Genomic DNA, 25,084 nt, shown 5'->3' with positions numbered 1-25,084 from the left:
GGACTGTCCATTTGGAAACTCGGGCACTTCCCGAGGGACCGGGGTCAGTAGGGGGCCCCATGAGATGTCCCTGGTACCTTTTTCATAGGCTTTTTCGAGTTTGGGCAAAGACACAGGGGCCTCATGATCCCCTATTGCCCGGGGGCCCCATGAGTTGTCAGTCCGCCCCTGCTATCAACCCGTCCCCTCATGCCAAGGTTCTAGGTGTAATCCTAGACTCTGAACTATCCTTTCGGTCCCAAATCCAATCACTGTCCAAAGCTTGCCACCTGAACCTCTACAATATCTCCAAGATACACCCCTTCCTAACCAATGACACCGAAAAGCTTCTAACTCATTCTCTGGTCATCTCCCGCTTTGACTACTGCAACTACCTCCTCACTGGCATACCTTTACATAGGCTATCCCTTCTTCAGTCCATCATGAATGCTGGTGCCAGACTCATCCACCTCACCAAGTGCTCAGTGTCTGCTACCTCTCTCTGTCTATCCCTCCACTGGCTGCCGCTCACCCAACAAATAAAATTCAAGATACTAAGAACAACTTACAAAGTCATTCAAAACTCATCACCTAGCTACATCACTAATCTTGTCTCAAAATACCAATCAAATTGTTCTCTTCGTTCCTCCCAAGACCTCCAGGACTTCTCCAGAGCCTCTCCTGCCTTTGGAACTCCCTACCCCAATCTGTTTGACTATCTCCTACTCTGTCCACTGTTAGACAATCACTGAAAATGTATCTCTTCAGAGAGGCCTATCCTGCCTCCACCTAACAACTGTACATGTATTTTCTTCATCAGCCCATCCCCCCACAGTAATTACTTTTTGTATCTCTTGCCCCTCCCTCTGTAAGCTGTAATGAGCAGGGCCCTCTGATTCCTCCTGTAATAAATTGTATTGTAATTTGTATTGTCTGTCCTTATGTTGTAAAGTGCGGTGTATATTGTTGGTGCTATATAAATCCTGTATAATAATAATATCACAGAAACAGACCCTCATCTAAGAAAATAGTCTGGTATTAATGAAGAGAATTACAGGCTACTTTGTTTACAAACAGACGTAAGTGGCCAAAGCTGTCATTTACTGGCGCTTTAAAAAGCCAGTAACATTTTACAAAAAATAAATTGTCAGTAATGCTACAGTATATTGATATATTGTACAGGTGTTCCAATTCACAGGCAGGTGCAAGGCATCCTCCAGGCATGTTATTTAACCACTTGCCCTCCTATTTACCCCCCTTCCTGACCAAGCCATTTTTTGCGATATGGCACTGCGTTACTTTAACTGACAATTGTGCGGTCATGCATGCTGCAACCAAATTAAATTTATGTCTTTTTTTCCCTACAAATAGAGCTTTCTTTCAGTGGTATTTGATTGCCTGTGCATTTTTTATTTTTTTGCGCTATAAGCAAAAAGAGACTGAAAATTTTGAGAAAAAAACAATATCTTTGACTTTTTGCAATTAAACATGTCCAAGAAAAAAAATTTAAAAAATCTAATTTTGTCATAAATTTAGGGTAAAATGTATTCTGCTACATGTCTTTGCTAAAAAAAGGTGAAAGTTATAGCTTTTGCAAATGGTGGTATATACCGTACACTTGAAATTTTTCTCTTTTACTAGTAATGGCGGCAATCAGCGACTTATAGCAGGACTGCGGTGGGCATTCTGACACTGGGGGGGAACTGACTTGGTGTCACTGACATCCCCAATAACACAATACAATGATCAGTGCTAATAAAAAGCACTGACACTGTACTAACGGCACTGGGCAGGAAGGGGTTAACATCTGGAGCGATCAAAGGGTTAACTGTGTGTGTGTTTTACTATGGGGCTGTCTGTGCTTTCCACTGTAAGCACACTGCTTTGCATAGAAGAACCATGGAAATGCAAAAGCACATACATATACATGATTTTGTGCACCCCTGCTACCAGGGGCGGACTGACAACTCATGGGGCCCCTGGGCAATAGAGGATCATTGGGCCCCTGTGTCCTTGCCCAAACTCAAAAAGCCTATTTAAAAGGTACCAGGGGCATCTCATGGGGCCCCCTACTGACCCCGGGCCCTCGGGCAGTGCCCGAGTTTTCAAATGGTCAGTCCGCCCCTGCCTGCCACCCTGTTGCAGTATTTCTGGTATAGGGTGGTGGTAAAGCGGTTAAAGGACTTTTGCATTTTTACAGCTGCCCTTTAAGTACTATTAAAATCACTGCTTCCTGCTGAACAGAACAAAAATAATATTTGCCTTGGTACATGTTCCTCAGGGTAGTCCGAAGTCCCACATGCTATTTGTTTCACCATCCCTTGCCTATTAGCTTAGAATTGGCCTTTACTGTTTTTTAACATTTTACTCCTATTGCCTTTAATAGGGTGCAGATTCTGTACTCGTACTAATGGTGGCTTACTCACATCAGATGTTACATGGGAGAAGCCCTTTTCTCTACAACTATGTTTATGTTGTAAAGAGAAATCCAAAAAACTCAGTGAAACTTCTTCGAGGACATTAAACTCGGGTCCCACGTACAACAAGGCAAGCTATTTTTATCACTGAGGCAAGTCATCTTCAAAATCTGATTCTAGTTCAATGTATATCTAAGGCCCTGTTCACATGTAGTGGGGTGGCTGGCGTTTTACCGCACTGGAAGAACACAGATCACCACTAGGACACAAAAAACAATTGCTTTCTATGTGTCCTATTCACACTGCAGCACACTCAGAAGGTGCAGTGCAGCGAGCTGTGATAAAATGCATACATGCTGCATTGTATCTGAGCTCTCAGGACGGGATTGCATGTCACTGTACAGCAGCACAATGTACCATGCTTCTGTACAGTGACAAGAATGATGTATCACTTTTGTGGACTTCAACTAAAGTTTGTACAAAAAAAAAAAAAAGAAAAAAAAGGGAGACGTGTGATGTGCTGAAACTGGCATCCAGGACCATGGATAAGGGGGTACTACCAGTCCTCCTATATGGGGCCCAGACCAGCAGGGGGGCCCAGGCAGGGAGAATCAGATCTACGCAGGGAGGTTGATCGGAACAGCGGAGGGGCGATTATTGAAACAGTCCCCTGCAGCAGCTGAAATCTTACGTCTTCTCCTCTCCCTCCCGTTGGCTTTCAGCTGCTGCAGAGAGAGCCATACAAGCGATTTCAGTAATTGCCCCACATCACCCTCCTTGTGCAGCATATGTTTCCCCCTGCTGCCCAGACCCCCCTGTGTGCCCCTACCCCCAAAGTGCTGTCAACATCTCTCCTTTCCACCGGCAGCTGCAGGCACTAGGACAAAAGGATCCGTCAGGATGGAGATTAGGGAAAGGTTCCAGTAAATATGTCCCATTTACCAGCCCTCTCCTTTCATGGATGAACACAGTGAGTGATCAGTACTGATCACTCGCTGCGTTCATATAGTAAGCTTTGTTTTTTTTTTGCGGGGGAGGCCCTGTCAGGTTGACTGTATGCGGTCCCGTGGTTTCTAACAGCAGCCCTGCTGGCATCACACAATCCTCTACCTTGAAATCACAGCAGCCAGAATGCACAGATACCGCACACTAAACAGCTGCTTTTTAGTGTGCGCCAGTTGTCTGGGGCAGTCTGTATGTGCCCTCCCAGCATATTATACTGTACTAATTTGCCTCTATTTACTAACAAGACTAAAGGTGGGAATACACGATTAGAAAATCGACTGATCGCTCATTCGACGACGGAGAGGCGTTCGTTCATTGGTCGAAATCGTGGCCCACATTAACCAATCTAAAAAAATTGTTCGTCGGGCAATACGTAGTGTTGAAGTGGAAGTGATGCAGTGTGCGTGTGACCTTGTAGCCACGCCCTTCCAGCCAGAACGAGCGATATATACAACAATTACCAGCAATGAGTATAATATAGTTTATTACATTATCTATATACATAAATAGTGATACATAAAAATATAATCTGCAGAATTCTGGTTTCAATATCTCATTAGGCGAATCTACTTTTAACATTTGGATTTTTCGTTCGTGTTTAGAAGATTCCTTGGACATAAACATCCGGGTCATCTTCTGTTTTGCTCATGCGTGATAGCGCTTGATAGATTTTTTTCGGGCGGCCGCATAGAAAATTGGTTGTTCATATGCGAAACGACAACATTTTTCACTGTTGTTCAACCGCATTTTTTTCGTTTACAATATCGTTATCGGTTAAAACATCCTGCTCATCAATGAAAAGAAAATAGTTTGATTAGTGGTTCCGCGGAATTTTTCATACAATTTTCTTATCGTGTGTACAGGGCATTAAGCTGTTCATACATGTATTGAAATTTGTCTGGTTCAGCGAGGACTGACCGAATTCCGAATCATGCTATACAAAAGATGATATACCAATCAGCTTTTGTACAACCGCCTTGTGGCGCTGTCATATGATAGCTCAGCTGGGAGAATTAGAAAAAAATGACACATCTATGGGCTGCCTGCGGGTTGAGAAAAAAAATAACACTTACTGCCGGTTCACACTGAAGCGGTGCAGAATTCTCAGGTTTCTGTGAGATTTCCACACTGCATCAAAATTGCACCCGATTCATGCGAACCGCTCGGGTGTTTATGGTAAGTTAACGACACTCTGAAATCAGTTAAAAAAACACAGTGCGATTTGCAGAATTGGATTTGCAGAACTTTTTTTGTCTGCACCAGAATCGAACTGCATGGGAGTTCACACACATGTGATTCTGGTGCAGAAAAAAAGGGTCCTGAATGACTTTGGAGAGAATGCGGTGCAATTTGAGCCATAGAAAATGTCTGGCTCAAATTGCACAAATTGCATGTAATTTGCACAGGAATGCAGTGCGATTCCAGTGCGAGTCGCATGCAATGTGCAGTGTGAACCAGCACTCAAGGAGAAAGTAAAGGAAACACATTTATAAATGACTCATAAATCATTGCACTGAATATAGAAACCCCCCAGTGCCATGATTACATTTATTTGCAGGCTACTTTTTAATGCCGATGACCTGGCTTTTCTAGAACAATATATTTTACATCAAGGGAGTTTTTGGAAGGCTTCAGGTACAAAGAAGAAAAGGGCACATGTGATCAATGAATCAGATACAAAGCATTATGGGAAAAAGTACAAAGAGCCTGGACAGGCCGAGGTGGGAGTGAAAATCACAGATTTGTGAAGAAAGGCAGCAGCACAGAAAATATATCACAAGCTCAGCCACACATCCAGCACTTAACCTTTCAGATGTCAGTGATGATAAGTGTGAGGAAAAAACACAGATGTGTAATTATGAAGCTTCAAAATGCTGATTGAAATTCCTTCCTTGCCAAGCCAGAGCAACATGTGCTGTAGAGGAAGAATCACAAGCAATTCATTTTTTGGGTGAAGATACTGCTTGTCCCATTCTGCTTTAGCATTAATGCTTGCTAAAGAATATTCCAGAATATGCCTGTGTGATACTCACATTTTATAATTATACTATATAATTATATTATTTTAAAATTATCATTCTATATTTACAATTTGTACTTATATATAAAAATAATCTATATATATATTTCAGTTTATTAAGGACTGACACCAATATTTTATAATTAGGTTTTAAAGGGATTTCTCCGTTCATACCCATGCAGTTTGCTTTTTGATGTCAAAGCTTAAAATTGCATACACCCATGATATCGCAAAAAACTATGGTACCCAAAAATCTCCATAATTGATGGTTTAAAAGCGTTTACAGCTCATCAGCTTTGAGTTAACCAGGAACTCTTGTGCTAGAATTATTACTCTCACTCTGATGTTCCCAGTGATATGTCACATGTGGTGTGACCACGGTAACTATACACATGCGCACTGTGGTCATGTGTTTACGGGTGTATGCAGGGTAATGGGGGATATGGCGATTTTTTAAAAATTACATATTATTATAACTTAATTGGGTTTTTTTTACTTTTATGTTTCTCCTGCCCTTCACAACATCTAACCAAGCACAGATCTGCTCCTTTAGATGTTCCCTTACCTGTACCTGCCAGGAAATGGAGGATCGGAAACTAGAAATGGCCAAATCATCATTGCTTCCATTTATTTTCAGTACAAGGGAGATTGAGGCAAGGATATGATATCTCTATCCTAAAGATGGAAGTTGTGGTCCCGGGCTCCCAGTAAGAGAAGAAGAGTCTGGAAACCACAAGGTGGGAAATCGATGGTGGGTTGGGTTTGTGAAAGTGCTCCTCGAGCTGTCATCAGCTATGTAAGAGGAGTGGGGATACTAGTGAAGTCAATGCCCAAAATGTCCATGTCCATATTTGTGCAGTGCTATTACCCAAATGTGGCCATATGGCCATATTTAGGCAATCATATAACCCCTCTTATCCCCACCCCTTTGCTCATGTGGTAGGGGATTTCTGCCCATGTAAGTGAATAGGCTGGGTGACATCAGTGGTTGGTAAGGATGCAGTGGGTGCAAGGACCTGCTGCTTCCTTAGCAATGATTGACAGCCAAAAGCCACATCCACACTGAGTGCCTTAAATGTTTGGTGTTTAGACAAAAGTTGAAATAGCCAGTGAGATAGCCAAATCTTTTTTTCAGACTGAGCACTGAGCTCATACCTAGTGCAGACTGGTTCATGTCAAATGTATTTTTGCACCTTGTGATAAATTTCCTCAGGTCTGGTTCACACCTATGTGTGTTGCAATATTTGGAAGGAAAAAAAGTCGCTGACCTTTTACAAAAAATTCAGTGGCTGAAAATGTGTAGATGTAAACATGTCCCATAGGAAACCATGCATAGGTGTGAACCAGGCTTCAATGTGGACACAGGTTTTAAAATCTAACAGATGCGGACATCATTTAAAATCTGACAGAAGTGCTTCCCCTTCCTCTCCTTATTCAAAACTAACTTTGAAGTTGGGCTTTCATTTTTGACTGTCCTTGCATTTACCTGCAATGAAACATGTGTTAATAATACTACAATATGCAGAGATGGAAAGAAGCCGTAAAAAGATATTCTGATGTGGAATCATTAAATACTAACTGCACCCAATGATGGAAATTCAGTGCGCAATGTAAAGGATGCTGTTTATGCAACCTATTCAGAAAGAATAATGGAAGCTAAACTATTACCGCTTTTTAAATTACAATTCAATATTTAGTCTAGTAATGTGTGTAGTAATATTCGATAATCAGTGCAAAATTTCCCAAGACATCTGCAAGCTGCCGTCTTTTTTGGTCTTCTTTGATGCTTTTTATCTTAGAAGAATGACAGTGTGTAATAATAGAAGCATTTATGGATCATGCTGCATTAGCATTTTTGGGCAATTTTCTGTAGAAATATCCCATATAAACCTTTTCATGTGGGATGTGGTGAGAAATCACTAAAACAACTTTGTGCAATATTGTTCACACTGAATGGAAACTGCTGATGGACTGTTATGTTCCCAGTGTAGCACTGATTGCCGTATTTTTGGAGAAGACATTTTTGTTTTATTGCTGGACTATTTATTTTTGATGATAGACAAAAGTTTCCAGACTTACCCAATTTTAGGCAAATGTGTTCTTTGATAAAAGTAAGACTCATCTGTCTGTATGGAGATGCAGTTTATCTTCCAGAATATAGGAATAAACCACTAAAACATAGATAGAAGATGATATAATGTTCCTTTTCGACTGCTACAAAGCGCAGGAGTCACACTATAATGTTGTAAAAACAACTCACATTTTTACAAGAGATTTTAGCACATTCTGCTGAGCCTATAGTGTATGTGATCCCTAAAAAACTGCTTTTTCTTTATTATAAAATGAACCAAGCCCTATTGTGTTAAACGCGCTAGAGGCAGGAACTGTCAAAGTCATGCTTGTCGATTTCCTAGAAAAATAAATGAAGATACAAATAAATGCAGATACTCTTTCTTTCTTTTCAGGTACTTATATAGCGCCCTCAATTTGCGCAGCGCTTTACATATATATTGTACTGTATTCAGTCTGTGAGCATAGATGGCTCTTTTGGTGCTCTTTTGGTGCCAGCACCTGGAGTTAGAGTGGTGTGGGGAAGGGAGGCTTGGAGTGAATAATATCTGTGCTTAAGCAACCATACTGTTGGAGGTGTATTGTTATCTTTGTGATAAGTGCAAAAAATGCCCATTGATCCTGAAAATCTTGTGAGCTGATATTTCCTGTCCATGCTGCACTCTTATCAGTTAGCTTCTAGTTCACCTCCAGTGGACTACTGGACAATTTCTTCCTATGATATGGAGATGAGAAAAGAGAGAGGTGCTCTCTAGTCCTACCACACCTCCAATCCTAATGCCCTGTACACACGATAAGAAAATCGTACGAAAAATTTAGCGAAACCACTGATCGACCGATTTTCTCTTCGTTGATGAGCAGGATGTTTTAACTGATAACGATATTGTGAACGAAAAAATCCGGTTGAACAACAGTGAAAACTTTTGTCATTTTGCATACGAACAACCGATTTTCTATGCGGTGGTATGATGGTCGTACGAAAAAAAATCTATCAAGCGCTATCACGTATGAGCAGAAACAGAAGATGACCAGGATGTTTATGTCCAAGGAATCTTCGTAAACACCTATGAAAAATCCAAATGTTAAAAGTAGATTGGCCTAATGAGATAATGAAACCAGAATTCTACATATTATATTTTTATGTATCACTATTTATGCATATAGTTAATGTAATAAACGATATTATACTCATTGCTGTTAATTGTGTATATCGCTCGTGTTGCAAACGTGTGCACCAGAGAGTGACGCAGTCCGCCATTTTGCTAAGAATCTCCATTTTCTCCCCTCATTCTCCCTCCCCCCTCACTCTGAAGAGGCACAGTGACAATGTGTGTGTGTTAAAAAATGTCACAGGAGGGTCATAGGAGCTATAAAGGCCCCCCCAGGGAGCCGGGGCCTAGCTGTTCTAGAGCCTGTGCCATTTCACACCTCAGAAGAGATAAGGCAAGCTTTCCCAAGAGTTGAAAGAGATCCCCACCTAATAAACCTAACTCAGCATAGGTGACAGAATCAGATAACACTTCTCAAAATCCATTTTTCCCTATGTCTTATATCTTGGAATATGAGAGACTTACATAAAAACCGGACATATCATCAGATGGAAGATGAGCAGGCAAAAAATAGATCTTGTGAACCGTTCAGTGTACACTTTCATAATTCATATCTAATCAATCCTCGGACTTGTCTGCATAATAATCTACCCGCGGGTGGAATGTCACTTGTGCAGATGGAAAGTTATAGGCCAAAATATGAGTTAAGGGAGATTTTGGCTCTAGTTTAGTTTGACACCCAGACCTCCACGCCTACACGGGGTATTGGTCCCTGATGTCAGCGACACCCCCTGCTGGGAACTACAAAATAGACTGTCAGGCCTAAGAGTAGAAAGTTGAAGACGTCTCCCATTTTAACATCAATACCACCTGGGGGAGACCCGTGCCCCTTCTGCTCAGAAACTTGATCTGCTTACATCCAAGGCTTAATGGCAAGTACCTTAACCCTTTAACCTCTCTCTGTTATCTCTTTGCTGTGCTGTTATTCTCTGTATGTTTATATATATATATCTTAGTTACATCTTTTTTCTGTAAATATTTTTTTATTGCACCCATTTGACCTTTTAGTAAAAAATCTTTCTTTCTGAAAGTGTTGAACTGTTTCTATAGCTCTGTATTGCAATTTACAAATCCCTGCTTCTAAAGAGAACGCTACTGTTTGTTTAACCCTCTGTATGACTGGCCTGTGTTATGACCATGTTATGCAGGCGATTATTTCAATCATTATAGTGTTTTAGCTGAGATCGCCAAGTTTCCTCTTTCTCTGACAAAAAGGAGGTGGTGGCAGTGTGAAGGGTTAATTGCGTAATAAACCTGACCCAGTAACGATCGCTCAGGCTGCTGGAACATCGATCTGTGGTCCATTAGCTGGAAAATCGTTGTGCACGGTGCAGCTGGGTGTGGCATTGTTACGCACGTGACATTGCGGTTTTAGATTGGCTAGTCCTTCGGTCACGAGTTTGGTGAGAAGGGGGTCTGACGCCGCGTTTGTCACATATTGGACGTCACGATAGTGGGATCGTCGCATGTTGGTGGCAGCGATCTTGCGATCGAGACAGCTCGTTCTGGCCAAAAGGGCGTGGCTAGAAGGTCACACACACACTGCATCACTTCCACTTGTATGGAAGACGTTAACACTATGAATTGCCCGAGGAATTATTTTTTTAGATTGGTTAATGTGGGCCACGATTTCGACGAATGAACGAACGCCTTTCGGTCGTCGGATGACCGATCGGTCAATTTTCTAATCGTGTATTCCCACCTTAAGGTGAAAATGCTGCTCTTACATAGAGTACATACTGTACATACAATACAGTGAGTGATTCTTGTCACCTTAGGACAGGAGGTATGTTGCCTGCAGGATCACCAACGAAAATAAAAAAAAGAAAACTAATTCAGCCAGCACAACTACGGACTCATTATCTGCATCATATTACAGTTAGTTCTTGGGTTTAGATACATATACTTTGACTGTGTTTTTAAAGTGTAATTAAAGGTATTTTTTTATATTAAAACTATAATTATGTTATCCTTGCCTGCTCTGTGCAATGGTATTGCACAGATTGGCCCTGAACCTCCTCTCTTGGTGTCCCCAGCTGATGATTTTGGCTCCTCCTCTTCTGTGTCTTCCCCCATAGCAATGCTATGCTATGGGGGCAGATGTTCGGGCTTGCTACTGAACCAGGATCTTTCTGTCCATAGACATGCACAGCACAGCCCCAACCTCCTTCTCCCTGGATTTGATTGACAGCAGCAGGAGCCAATGGTTGCCGCTGCTGCTTCTGTGCCTGTAAGGAGAGAGAGCAGCAATGCAGCTCTCAGGCACAGCACTGGATGGAAAGAAGAGCCAGGTAAGTATTTGGGGGCGGGGGCTGGGGGGAGCTGATACTTGAAGGTGTTTTACCTTAATGCATGGGGTCAGTCTGTTGCTTTGCCCTCCATGGGTCAACTACAGTGGTTTGCTTTAAAGAGCATTTGGCATCATCAGGAACAAGGCTGCATGTAAAGTGATAAGAACACGATTTGAAGCACAGGAATGAAAGCTCATATTGGCTCATGGGTAAAAGCTATTTTTATTATTGATTCAGACTTTCCTAGCTATGCCATTCTACAGATGTGAAGTAACCACCCTTCAGGTCATTATTTTTGTAATAGAAGTGTATATCTGTTGGGACCTCCTAAACAATTTTTTTTGACAGAAAGGTGTAGTTTTCCTGAAATTGTTTTGGTGTTGTATAATGTAGCACTTTAAAATAACAAGATTTCTCTTTGTAACATGCAAAATGAAATGCATTAAAAGTGGTTACAGTAATATTAGGTTAAATTTCGCACAGTTCCTTCTCGTATCAATGTTAAAGATTAGGAGACTCTCTTTATGTGTCTATAATCTGATTTATTATCACTCAGATATGAGTCATCTAATAAAGGGAGTTAAAGTTAGAGAATATCTGTTTATTGTCACCGCCTCACCCCTGATGACAGCTATTAATGGGTGATGAGAACCAGGTCTGATTACTCCCCAAACAAAGACATGCATTTTCTTTTATATTCTATATCAGAGAGAGGAAAACTACTAATATTTTGATTGCTAGGCAAGTACTGAAGGACAATTAAAGAGGTGGAGATTTTATGCAGCCGCAGGACAAGCTTTCAGCACATAATGTAGTACTTACCTTTCTATTCCCATCATGCACTTCTCACAGCATGACCGTTGTATCTCTGTGCCCATCCCAGTGTACCTAAAGGCCAAAGCAGGAGCAGGCATGGAAGAACAGTTAATTACCTGCTGTCATGAAGGAACTGAATATCATCAACTTTATGAACAGCAGATATTTTTGTCTTTTCTCAGTTCATCCCACAAGCAAAGTGGGAAATGGAGATTCATATAGAAGTGATTGATCTCCATGTAAAACATTTTAAACTGTGCCTGTCATTACAAAGTGAATATAAAGTGAGCATGGCTGTTATTGTTTTGCTAAATCACACAAAATGTATTTGTTCAATACAATAATTGCAATCTGTGATCTATTAATTAACCAGCAACCCCAGTATGGTCATAGTGGTTACATTTGTAAAACAACAATATAAACTATATTTCCCAGAAATTCAACATAATATTTGAAGATTGTATTCCATTTTCTGGTAAATAAATGCATTATATACTAGTTTGCTTCAGAATTTTTATTCATCTACCATGAACCTTTTTTGTAGACTATTATTTCAGTAATGTGGGCTGCCAAAATTGTCCTAGCTGTGACTTCCCCCTACTATATCTCTTTCATTAGAAGCTATTCAATTAGAGCAATTTTTGTAATCTAGGAATCATGGAAAACTCATGAAAATTGGCTTTGACTTACTCTTATTTTCACACAGGTGTGTTATTGTTAGTTTGTTATAAGTATGTTTTTTTTTTATTTGCTTCCTTTATGGCACTAAAAGTTGAAAAAGTGATAAATGCCTTATTGATTGATCTTCCATCGGTATCTTCTTTGCTGCTCAAATATGTAGGGAAGATCCTAAGCTTTGATGTGTATTACTTAAATCATGTGGCCATTGATGGTATGGAGCTCCAAACTGTGCAATAATATGCATGTAATGGGATTAAAAACCTTATTTCTGATTTGTGTGTTACAGGCCTCGTCTTCATTAAAAGAGAAACAAAAGTATGAGCCTCAGGCACCCAGGCAGGGGGTGTCACTGCCTGGATCATACGGAGGGGCCCTGCCTGTTTCTTCAGCTCATGCATCCCTGGAGGGCAAGACCAACAGCAGCCACCAGGCCTTACTGCAGCACTTACTGCTAAAAGAACAGTTGCGACAACAAAAGATTTTAGCTACAGGTAATAGGATTCACCAAATGGTTCTAAAAGTTTTAAAGATGTTTCTACTTTATACAAATAATGTACCCTTCTGCACAATGCAACCTGCAGACCTTCATAACACAACTTACCTTGTAAGATAGAAGCTGTCAAGGCATTCTGTGATTTTATGTTCCTTTATATAAAGCTACCTCAAAAGTTACATGAGTACAGCCATGGCTGGCACTTATCTGCAAATTTCAGTTAAGTTGATGCTCTGATTTCAGTACTTTCCAAGTCACTGACCTGAAAGAAGTATGCAAATTAGGATAATCAGGATAATCATAGAAAAAGTATATATCTGCACCCTTATTCTGTGTCAATAACTTAAAGCCTGAGTTTATCTAAAATGAAAAAATAAATAATCAGCACAAGGGACATTACTTACCTCCAGTGAGATGTGTCCCTTGTGCTGCTATGCCCTGCTTTCATCAAAATCTTCCTCCTCTCCCAACCCACACTGCTTTATCTTCCAAAGTAGCAGCGGGTAATATACCTTCATAGAATCTGTGTATTCTGAAAGCAGCAGGAACATTTGTTTGAGTGGATGGAGGAATCTAACTGTGTATGGGCAGCTTAAAGCAGAGTTCTAGTTAAATACCTGTCCCTCGGTCCAGCGATGCCCTCACCACAGCTGGCCGTCTTCTCTCCCCAGCGCTGGCATCTTCAGTGTGGACACCCGGCTGTAACAGCTTTCAGCTTCACAGTCGGGTGCCCATTGCGCATGCACAAGTAGCACTACACTTTGTGAATGCTCCTGTAGTCTTCTGTGACCTGTTACCAGAAGCCTATGGGGAGGGAGGGGGGAGGACAACCTCCGCTTCTGATCACCTTAGGCGATCTCAACGGAAGTGGGAGCGGATACCTGTGAAATTCAGGTACCCGCTCCTCAAAGGTGTCAATTTATTAATGGAGAGTGGGGACAAGCCTTGAAGCAAATCTTCCCCTTTTGGGTGAAGCTCCACTTTAACTGGCTTTTGACCAGCTTGACTATAGGGTGTGTTCTTTGTAAGTTCCCCCAAAGGCAAGGATGTATAAAACTTGAGGCTATACACTCTGTAAAGCACTGCCTAAAATTGGAACAATTTAAATGTGGGGAAAAAAAATTCCTTCAGTTTTCTTTGTAACCTGTGTTGTAAAATCAAGGAAAAAATCCCAAACATTGTGAGACTCGTTTTGGTAAACCACATTCGATGATTCTGCTCTAAGCAGTCTTCCTCTGTTCTCACAAATTGTTACCAAATACAGTAAACTGTTTTTAAAACTTTTAAGCTGTTCTTGAAAGATAGGCTCCTTATCTCAAGTATTTTAATCCTAGTGAGTAATTATGTACTTTCTTAGTTTTATCATTACCTCTCCAAAACCGATTGAGCAAAATGCCTTGAATGAATAGGGCTGTGATTGTGTGAGGGAGATGTGGCATCATGGAGTTCCTGCCATCTTCCATGTTAAACGTGTTCTTCATATTATGTTGGGTTTATAGTCAGGGTCACATGTTTATAGCAAATCTGTTCAGAAACCACTTTAAATCTCACATTGTTCTGTCATATTAAAAGATGTCCATTTACACCATGCTAGCCTGTAAATGTGTTTTGACACCTTCTAATGTCTGGTAATGTGTGATGAGCTTAAAAGAAATCTGTCAGGATACAAATATGGAACTTGCCATAGATATCTTGTTTTTAATCCTTGCTTCATTGCTTAGTCAGTCACTAAACTTTTAAACCTGTTAGAAGTATAACTAAAAGTTAATTAGCACTTCTGTAGAATATAAAACCTTTCAATATATAATAGAATAGAATATTATCTTTTCTTTTGTTGTATAATACTGTTCAAGAGTGGATTTCAGGTACATACTGTTTAAAGTGGTAATAAACCCAAAAATAAAAATATAATATATTGCAGTTTACCAATCCTTAAGTGTGGGGGCTGCATTCGTTTTCTATTTTTCTTTATTTTCACCTGGTGATCCGGCCAGTAACAAACTTTACATTCCACTCTGAATGGAGGAGTAGTGGAGACACCTTTGGACATCAGCATTGCCAATCTGGGGAGATCGTGATGATAGAGTATCAGATTTAGTTGGACTTGACCAGGGGCGGACTGACAACTCATGGGGCCCCCGGCAATAGGGGATCATGGGGCCCCTGTGTCCTTGCCCATACTCAAAAAAGCCTTTGAAAAAGGTACCAGGGGCATCTCATGGGGCCCCTATTAACCCCGGGCCCTCGGACAGTGCCCGAGTTTCCAAATGGTCAGTCCGCCCCTGGACTTGACTAACAAATGAAAGCTTAACTCCAGCTAACACTTTTCAAGCAGTTACATCAAACAGTTTTTTTCCTTTTGGGATATACGTTTTACATAAATGAACATAACCTTTCCATTGTAAGCATCCTGTCAGCGTTAAATGTCAAGTAAAATATGAAAAAGAAAACAAAACCTTGTCCTTCTCCTCCCATCTTAAAAAATGTCTTGTCATCCAAATTTGATCTATTTTATTCACATCAGTACTTTTGCCAACATCTGATGATATAACTGGCACCAAAATAGGCCTCTAGCCAGTCTATACCATTCCCTGTCAGCTTTCTTGTGTTCAGCGGATGCGTTTACAAATAGGGATGAGCTTACGCATGTTCAACAACGATTCTGAACCCGCTTGAGCTATCCTGCCAGGAAGCTGTCAAAGCTAACAGCCAATCATAGGCAGTGGAGGCATTCCCCACCCCACAGCTGCACGTATACGTGATGCCTCTTGTATCTGTGTGGTTGGCGGGCAGGGGATACCTCTGTGGCCTATGATAGGCTGTTGGTTTTGACAGCTTCCTGGTGGGATAGCTCAGGCGGGTTTAGACTCACCTGAGCTCATCCCTTACAAGGAGCATTATTGTTTCATATGATGTATTGTACACTGAAGCTTCCATATCCAGATTCAGAGGGCCCAGATGGAAGTTTGCACAGGAGCACTTTCAAGAAATGTCAATGGTCCCGCCTAGACCTGGGGCTTCCACTTTATGCTGTAAAACAGAATAGATGGGGTACATTTTGTTGAACATGCTGGATCTTTATGTGCCTTTATGTATGAAATCATCCTTTAGATAGACAACTGTGGTCATTACTCCTGCTTTTGGACTCTGGGTGTTGTCTTGGAACAAAATAGTTGTGCACTCTCCTCCCAAGAATCCACTTGACAGAACAAACCAAAAGCTGTTTTGACTATCATTAAAAATGCCCCTGTGCACTTCAGTGGGGACACCTATTTGGGCACCTGCTGCATCCATATGCAAATTCTACGCTCAAGCACTATGGTATGTTCTTTACATCACTGTGTCTCTCTATAGGTTGTGAGGGGCATGCAAGAGGGCTTGACCTTGACAGCAATTTGGTATGAATATAGCATTCAAATGTTCTTGGGATACACAACCAGGAGCTGTTGTGTATAGAGCATAGATGTATTCCTTTGCCTATTGAGATGTGTTTATTTCCTAATATTGTCTCTCTTCAATAAATGTTTTTTTTTTTTCATTTTAGGTGGTGCTGCAATTCTTCATCCGTCTCCACTTACAGCAAAAGAGCGGGTTTCTCCCGCAGGCAGGGTGGCCCACAAATTGCCTCGGCACCGGCCCCTGCACAGAACACAGTCGGCTCCGCTGCCTCATAGCACTTTGGCCCAGCTTGTCATTCAGCAGCAGCACCAGCAGTTTCTGGAGAAGCAGAAACAATATCAGCAACAAATCCAAATGAACAAAGTGAGCCCACTTTAACACACATACGTTTACGTGCATGCTAACTAGGAACCCCTCTTAATGCAGTGCACTTTTTACTTGTTCCTGTGGCTCTTAATGGACTAATATATCTAACAACATGTACCTATGTACAAAATAACAACTAATATTCACCAGTGCTAATGCAGACATTTCCATCTCTGTACAAAAACCTTGTGATATTTGATACTGTATTTAAGAGAGTCTGGACAAAATCAACTCAATTCATTAACTAACATTATGTACTAAAATATTGCTTTTAGTAGTAAACTGCACAAATACATATACACATACAGGGGATGGACAAAATTATGGAAACACCAGGTAAAAGAACAAAATCATTACCTAATATGATGTTGGACTGCCTTTGTCATCCAACACGTCATGAATTAACATATATAGGTCTTGGATGGTAGATAATGGAAACTGATACCACTCTTCACGCAAAAATCATTCCAGTTCTCACAAAGATGACGAAGGAGGAAAATAAGTCTTAACCTTGTTCTCCAAAATTGGCCATAGTGGCTCTATGATATTGAGGTTGACTGCGGTGCTCAGGGAAGGTGCGAGACTTCATCTGCAGGCTTGTCAAACCAAGATTTGACAACTCCAGCTGTGTGAATTGGAGCATTATCATCTTGGTAAATGGCGCTGTCTTCTGGAAACAATGTTTGCACCATGAGGTGCACATGGTCGGCCAACATTTGTACATAGTCGCTGGCAGTGACTCTACCTTTCAAGGTGAAGATGGGACACCATGATTGCACCATGCTTTACCGTTGGCACAAGACAGTCCTGATCGTAAGCTTGGGACGATGTTCGCTACATGTACACATGACCGGCGGTTGGGAACAGTGTGAAGCTCGATTAATTGAACCATATTATAGTTTTCTATTGATCAATAGTTCATGATTTATGGGTGTTGCATCACTTTCTCCCCTTCTGAGCATTAATATTGGTCACTACTGACTTTGCAAATGCAGCTCATGAATGTTTTGAGGTTCTCTCTGCACAGTTTTTGTGGACACGGGCTTTGGAAGACTGAGATTGAGCTCTGTAGTCACTTTTGCAGCAGTTGTTTTCTTATTCTAAGTCGCAATTCTACGCAATGTCCTTTTGTCTCTTTCGGTCAGTCAACCAAGTTGACTGCGCGTATGCTTATCAGACAACGTTTTCCCAGAAACCGCATATGCCATCATAACCACTGACACTGTACATCGTGCCAAGGCAAATAAATTGGCAACTTCAGTCACAGAGGCACCTGCTAAGCAGCCCCCAACAATTTGCTCTCTTTGAAACTCCATAAGCTCTGACATGACTTTGTATTACTAGCAGCGCACGTAGTAAATGACGAAAGTAATGCTTCTCACCTGTTAGCTAGGTGTCTCATCACACAGCTGAAGCAAAATAATGTTACATCACTTCTGCTTTTAATGAAATACATGTCGTCACTTTCACACCTGTAAATCATGTAGTGTTTCCGTATTTTTGTCCAACACCTGTACATCAGTACTAAATGAACCCGTGTTTGCCCTTAGTAAGCTTAGTGCTCAGTTCATACTAACATTAAATTAATTCAGTATGTAATTATTCAGGTATCTACTCAGTTATCAATGGCTGATAAAGCGTGATCAAATGGTAAATAAGCAGTACATTTTGCTCCCAATAATTAGTATAGACATTCTAACTATGTGATGCTTTGTTCTACATCATTTTTATATTTTGTATTTAGTATATGAGGGTTTTTGGTTTAGATATACAATTTTTACTTAAATGTCTGCTATTTATGTAGTCTTTTGAAACCTTTCTACTGCCGTACTAAGATTGGGATACCCCTTCTTGAGCGAAATGTGGAATTGCTGACTTCCTTCAAAAATTGAAGCTTGGCTGACATTCTAATCCAATTGCTTCAGTATTTCTGAGTCACTGACCCAGCATAGGCAAATTCAAATTAAAGGAGAGATTGGCAGTAGCAGCCACCATACTCTCTTGCTCATTCCCTTGCTGTGTAGTGAAGAACAGTTTCCAGGTCTGCCATAAAAAGATCAATTTCTCTTGATTAGCCTGTGGGCTGAACAAGAGAAAATAAATCAATTCTGTCAACTACACCTCTCCATAACAGGGATGCCAACTGTTGTATTCAGCAGCCACAGCATATGTGGCTGCCTACAGTAGATATAGTGGCAGTGCTGAGCAGTAACTGTGTCCAATAGGGTGCAGTCACTTTTTGGGTGATAATTTTCCACTTGGTCAATTTTTAAATTGACTTTTGTGGAGCCGGGTAATGCTTGCAGGGCCTCTTACTGATCCAGTAGGAATTAGCCAAAATTTGAGCCATCCTTCCCCAGCCCTATCCTCTACTTTAGATTGGATCTATTTCCTTTTACTAGCAATAGAGATAAGAAAGGTGATTTACTGTACTTAAGGAGCTGAGAATCTTCAAACAAGGAGATGTGTGAATATACACTTCAGTTATCCAATCATGATTGGGTATTCAAAGTAAGCAGGAATGTGCTTATCATGTGATGGACAACTGAAGTGAATATTCATGTGATTTAGCGTGAAGACTCCTTTAGTAAATCAGCCCAATTAGGTAGAAATCTTTAAAACTTCTCCCTGTCTGATGCAATGATGAGAACCAACTTAAACGCATTGAAAGATCATTCTACTTTTGTATGGAGAAATGGAAATAATCCCTCGCTGAACAGATATTTTCCAACATCCAGTACATTTACAGCACAAAATGCCATTCCCTTGATATATAAAATGTATAGATACTTTACATATGTTTTTTTCATACTGCCATTACGTACATATATCCATTTTACCTGCACTTGCTGGTCACAATTTTAGATTATTTTTAAAGCTTTGTATTATATATTATTATTTATTATTTTCTCTGTAGATAATCCTTTAAGTGTGTGTTCTTGTAAACAAAAACAAAAAAAAACAAGCATGACATTTTTTACCTTAAATTAATAATTACATAGTTCATTATGTTGAAATATTTCAGCTGAATAAATGAATGCAGCCTGTCCATAGTATATGATTGTTATTGATGCTTCTGTCCCTGGATTTGATGGTCTTATAGCTCAACTAAAAATATGTGACATATGCTGGCCACTAGAGGGAGCATGAAAATTCAATATTTAGATCATTAGAGAGCTCAAAACTGCTCGTAATTTTCCTAAATCCTGAATGGGCAGTATTTAAACAAATGCTGCTAACCAATAATTAATATCATTTCATTTACTTCACTATGTTATTTCACATTAATTGCCACAGAAAATTAAAAGAAATTCAGCTGTATGCAAATGTTCAGGTTTATGATGATATTAATATATAGTACATTGTTTTTTAAGTTATGAAAGCTATCAACATTTTTGGTGTAGCAACACTGGCGTCAAAGATTCTGCCACATGAAGTTTTGTAACCAATAAATTCTACATGAGTGAGTTTTTGTTTCCTCTATGTATATTAAAGTAACAATAACAATAATTATCTGAACCAATTAGAGTAGATCTGTTTTATATTCTTTAAACCTATCCAGTTCTCCTAATAACTACTGTAAAGCTCAACTCTAGCTAAAACTTGTCTGTGAAGGTTCTCATATTTCCAGATCATGTTGTGTAGTAGTATCACATTCAACTAGATTTGTTCTGTTATGTTGAAGACATTTCGTAGCTCATCCAAGCCACTTCTTCAATTCCAATGAGAGTAAAGCCTAGCGCGCACGATTGAAAGTACACAACTTTCGTCTGAAATTGTTTGAAGGGACAAGCACAGAAATTTTCCTTGCATGATACCAGATTGTACGATATTCATTTGATCAGTACAGTTTTCATCCAAAAATACAATACAAATACATTACATCACTTCCAAATTTTTATTCTGTCATACAAGAATTTTCGTAACTTTAGTAACCTCTTCTCTTTCGATATAAGACTAGCATGAAAAAAAAAAGGACGATTATTAGTCTGATATTCTCATCGTGTGTACTTTAGGAACATAATCCAGCATTTATATCTACACAGATAACACAGACACCTTAATCTATTCACCATAGTATGATAGCAGATGCTGGTTGTCCAAGAACAGCATGAGAAGTGTAAAGGTTTTGGATGGTTAAGATTTCAAAGTGACATTTGTTTTTGTACAAATTTCAACACTGTGCACAGCAATTCCCTTCCACCATTTTCTTACTGTCAGTGCAATTGGCATGGATGCACAATGAACCAGTGATGTAGAAAACTTGCATCCTCCCGAATATTTCTGCTCTCTGTTGGCTGGTGTTATATCTAATAGCGGGCCCTTCAGGGCCACAGCTCTTCACACTGATCAAATTACATCCTCCATCCGTCATAATAAAGTGATTCTAAAAGTAATTGTTGTTTTAAAATAACAATCATGTCATACTTGCCTGCCCTCTGCTGGCACTCCTGGCTCCTCCCCTTTGCTGTGGGCCCCCATAGCAAGTGCCTTGCTATGGGGGCACTCATGCATCCTAGCGCCTGAGCCGGCTCAGTCAATGGACACACAGAGCTGGTTTGGCCCCCTCTATCCCTCCTTACCTCATCACTGGCTGTGATTGACAGCAGCAGGAGCCAATGGCCTCTCTGTGACATGAGGAGAGAAAGAGAGCTGGGAGAGCCACTGCTCTTGTGCATGTCGCTGGATTGAGATTGGGCTCAGGCAAGTATAAGGGGGTTGCTTGCTGAAGTTTTTTTTACCTTAATGCACATAATGTTAAAAAACCTCTGACCTTTAGAACCACTTTAAACTGAAAGCTGTCTGTCACAGAGTGGGCAGTGCTGACGGAGTATAAAAATATGAGCACTGATGCACTGTGCCTAAGCTTGCAGTGCCCAAAAGAAGTGCACATTCCAAGTGTGACAACACTGCTCCTACATGGGAAGCTACTTGAGTAGCCTTGCCACCCTTACAGAAGAAGTTGAAAAAAATAATATTAGATGAATACTTTAAAAAAAACAGGTCTCCCGCAACAAGTGCATGGTTGATAAACATTTAGAGATTTTTAAAATTGCGATTTAGATCCATTTTGATGCACCCTTGAATATAAATTGGTTTTAACCTGATCTGGCCACTTTTGGCTAGATGGTATGATGATCCTCTTGTCTATGGCTCATTGTAGATTTCACTCGACACACCTGGCTCATTAATCGTAGGGAGAATAGATATTTTCAGCTGTCCACTATTGTTTCATCTGAAGTAGGCTGACCCCTCCATCAGATTATGCCAACACACTGGACCATACTCTCATGGCTAGATAACAGTGCTATGAATTTTAGGAAACTTGTCAAAAATGGAAGGAATTCTGGTCATTTTCATTTCTTGGAGATATACCTATTTATGTATGCACAGATCCAGACTTCCTCATTTTTATGTTCTACATATTTCTGTCCAGAAATCCTATCAGTAAGCCATTTTGATGGTCTGTTTTATTCTAGTTACACACACATACATTATATAGTCCGATGTACTCTATGCTAATGTACCACACATTTCCATTTTTTCTATATGATCCAAAAAACAAGTGTAACTACTATCAAATTTAGCTATTTCTATTGATCAACAAAAATCAAAGTTTTATAAAGCATTCAAAACCACCAAAAACACATGAAAATGTTTTGGTTTGTCCTGTCACTGTTTTTTTTTGTCAAGCTGTCCTAAAAAAATTAAAACTTATTGGGACATGCCTACATACGGATTTCCTAAAGATATGATCAGTACAAAGACAAACAACTGAAATGTGTGCATTTAAGCTAAACGTGTCCATACAAGGCTAAATTCTTTACCAATTTAATGGTACAATGGTCAGACAATATAGGGCTTCCTTTTGGGGTAGGGATGGGTGAACCAAGCAAAGTCCTGTTCATAGAAGGTTTGGTAAATCCAGCAGGAAGTCTGAAAGCTCTGAACATATTGATGAACCCTGTTGAGGTCTATGGCAGCTGAATCTTACTATATTTTTCTGGCCTTCTTCACAGCTAATTTGCAAGAACCCAAACTAAAAAAAGTGCATGGGTAGTTGGCCACTGCTAAAAATACCGTTCAGCAGGAAGAGGGTCTTTTAATGAAGGGCAACATTGAATATATTTTACACAATCATTCAAATAACTTTCTTGGGGGAGTTTCCTAAAGCTGCAAGTAAAATTAGGGAGCAATACAATGTATTCATGTAAAAATGACATTATATTCATTTTGAGGTAGTATGGGAGGTAGTCAGACACAATGAGGATGATTTACTAAAGGAGTTTAAAATCTTTTCTAAATTGAGTGAATCAGATTCCTGTTCACTGAAACTGAAAAGAAGGGATAATTGTGCTTCCAACAAAAGTGTGAAAAAATATTTCACTAATATCATCACAAATGTATCATGCATGAAAAAAGTCACATTCCCCTGATGACATCCACTGGTAGATGAAACGTATAGGATGGGGCCTAATTAGTGACATCATCATGCCCGTCAAGTGCTGAGGGTGAGGTGATACATGTTTATCTCTCATTTTATTGTGTAAGTACCTGTCATTTTAATAAAGTATGCAGTTACCATGTGGTATGCCTTTGTTCTTCCTCTGAGGATTTTGTGAAGTGGATCAAGGTTTGTCTCCTGATCTTTTGCTCCTGTGGGCTGGCCATCATTAATGTGGAGTGTGATCAGGGTGTCATTACATGCCTACTTAATGACCTACTACACTAGCGCTATTGCTCTCTTTATATTAGAGATCGTATGTTCTTGGTAAGAGGCTGTAAATCCTGTGGTGTGGGACACTGTTTGCTTTTTATGTCACACTGAGGATTATTTCTTGCAGACTTCTCATAATTTTATTTGTTCACTATATATTTGTATATGAGCATTTAAGTCACTTTTATATGCCTCATAGATTTATGATGATATTTGTCAATTATTGACATAGTCACACATTTGTTGGAAGCGCACTTAACCCTTCTTTTCAGTTAAATTCTATCTTGTATTCTGATAATTAGAGAGCAGCATTCTCATTTTTTGTTGAATCTTCACTAAGTGCAGAAATGTTTATTTAATTTTTCTTTCTTTTCACTTTGAATACCCAATCATGTGCAGAAGTAAACAGGAATTTTCTTTTTATAATTAGATAATTGATACAAGCTTGTATATTGTAACAGGTTAACATTTTAAAACCATGTCATTTTTTCCTTAGCCAACAGTCCTTTTTTTAACTATATGCATTGCAAAAAACTAACCTTGAAAATGTCATCATAAAGTTTGATGGTTTTGTCAGTTTTAATTTCAAATTAGCAGCTCCTTATCTTAAAGATTAGCTTTCTAATGACCTGACATTATATGTCAGATTTTCTACGGATATTCTTATGTTTTTATGCACAGAGGCCATTTGTCTGGGCTGCTACATAAAGGTTATGGATTTTCAAATAGTGGACAGCTGCAGTGACAGCTTTTGAAATGCCAACAGTATTCATTGGAAGTGACTCTAATATCTCCTGAAGAAAAGACTTTGGAAACTTACTTTTTTTTTTTCCTGGAAGTGTTCTTCATTTCTTAGTCTGAACTCATAGCGTGTCACTTAAAGAAAAATTTGACACTTGGCATATATATATATATATATATATTGCTAGTTGATATTTTACCTATGGGAGCTAGACTATGTAAAACACCTTGAAAATTGTGCTGGGAATGCAAATTGTGACATTCCATCTAAGTGTGGGTGGAAGGAGCTTGCCTAACTTTTTTTTTAAATATTAATGTTTGGAAATCTGACCTGTTCTGTTCTATTTGGAAGGCAGATTTCTGTCAGATTGAATTGGTTTATGTGCTGGGGACAGCTGTCTTCCTCTTAAAAGGAGCACTGATAGCTTTTCTTCTAAATTTTACTTTGCAACAGACCGCTTTAATTGACCTCAATAATATTATTATTTTTATTCAGAGTTTATATAGGGCCAACAGTTGGTGCTGCGCTTTATAAAATTAAAGGAGACAGTACATTTACAATACAATTCAATATAGGAAGAATCAAACGGCCAATATGTCATTATTTTATTATTAGCAGACATTATTGGTACACCCCAGTCAAAATTAAAGTGTATCTAAATCAATATTTTTATTGTATAGTTTTGAGTAGTTAAGAACTCTATCAGGTTTATCTGTTTTACACAAAGCTAAAAAAAAATGACTTTTTATATGATTTATGCAATCCTGTTTAGACCTTGCCTATAGTGCCCCAGCCAGCCTAGCTACTGCTAAGCTGTGGTTCCAGAAACCTCAGTCCTGGAGACATGAGAAAAAGCAGGCCAAGCATTTCCAAACAAGCACACACAAAGCTCAATACTATCTCTTAAAAGGTGGAAGTTGCACAGAATCATGTGGAAGCTGACCCATCTAGAAATACAGTTAGTTTCTTCTTGAATCT

General features: G+C 39.7%; 1 protein-coding gene across 3 annotated transcripts in view; it reads left to right on the top strand.

The window, feature by feature from the left end:
- Positions 1–25,084, top strand: part of HDAC9 (histone deacetylase 9) — a 778,880-nt gene that overhangs the window by 625,191 nt on the left and 128,605 nt on the right. For all 3 annotated transcript variants that reach the window (XM_089673174.1, XM_089673175.1, XM_089673176.1), the window contains 2 exons: positions 12,675–12,879; positions 16,426–16,643. In XM_089673174.1, coding sequence (XP_089529300.1) covers positions 12,675–12,879; positions 16,426–16,643 — 423 coding nt within the window. The remainder of the gene's footprint in view (positions 1–12,674; positions 12,880–16,425; positions 16,644–25,084) is intronic.

This window comes from Staurois parvus, unplaced genomic scaffold (genome assembly GCF_062004578.1).
Source record: "Staurois parvus isolate SC_StPar_1 unplaced genomic scaffold, SC_StPar_1.0 ptg000136l, whole genome shotgun sequence".
NCBI classification, from domain to species: Eukaryota; Metazoa; Chordata; class Amphibia; order Anura; family Ranidae; genus Staurois; species Staurois parvus.
The sequence above is the reverse complement of the archived record's forward strand: the minus strand, read 5'-3'. Positions and strand labels throughout refer to the sequence as shown.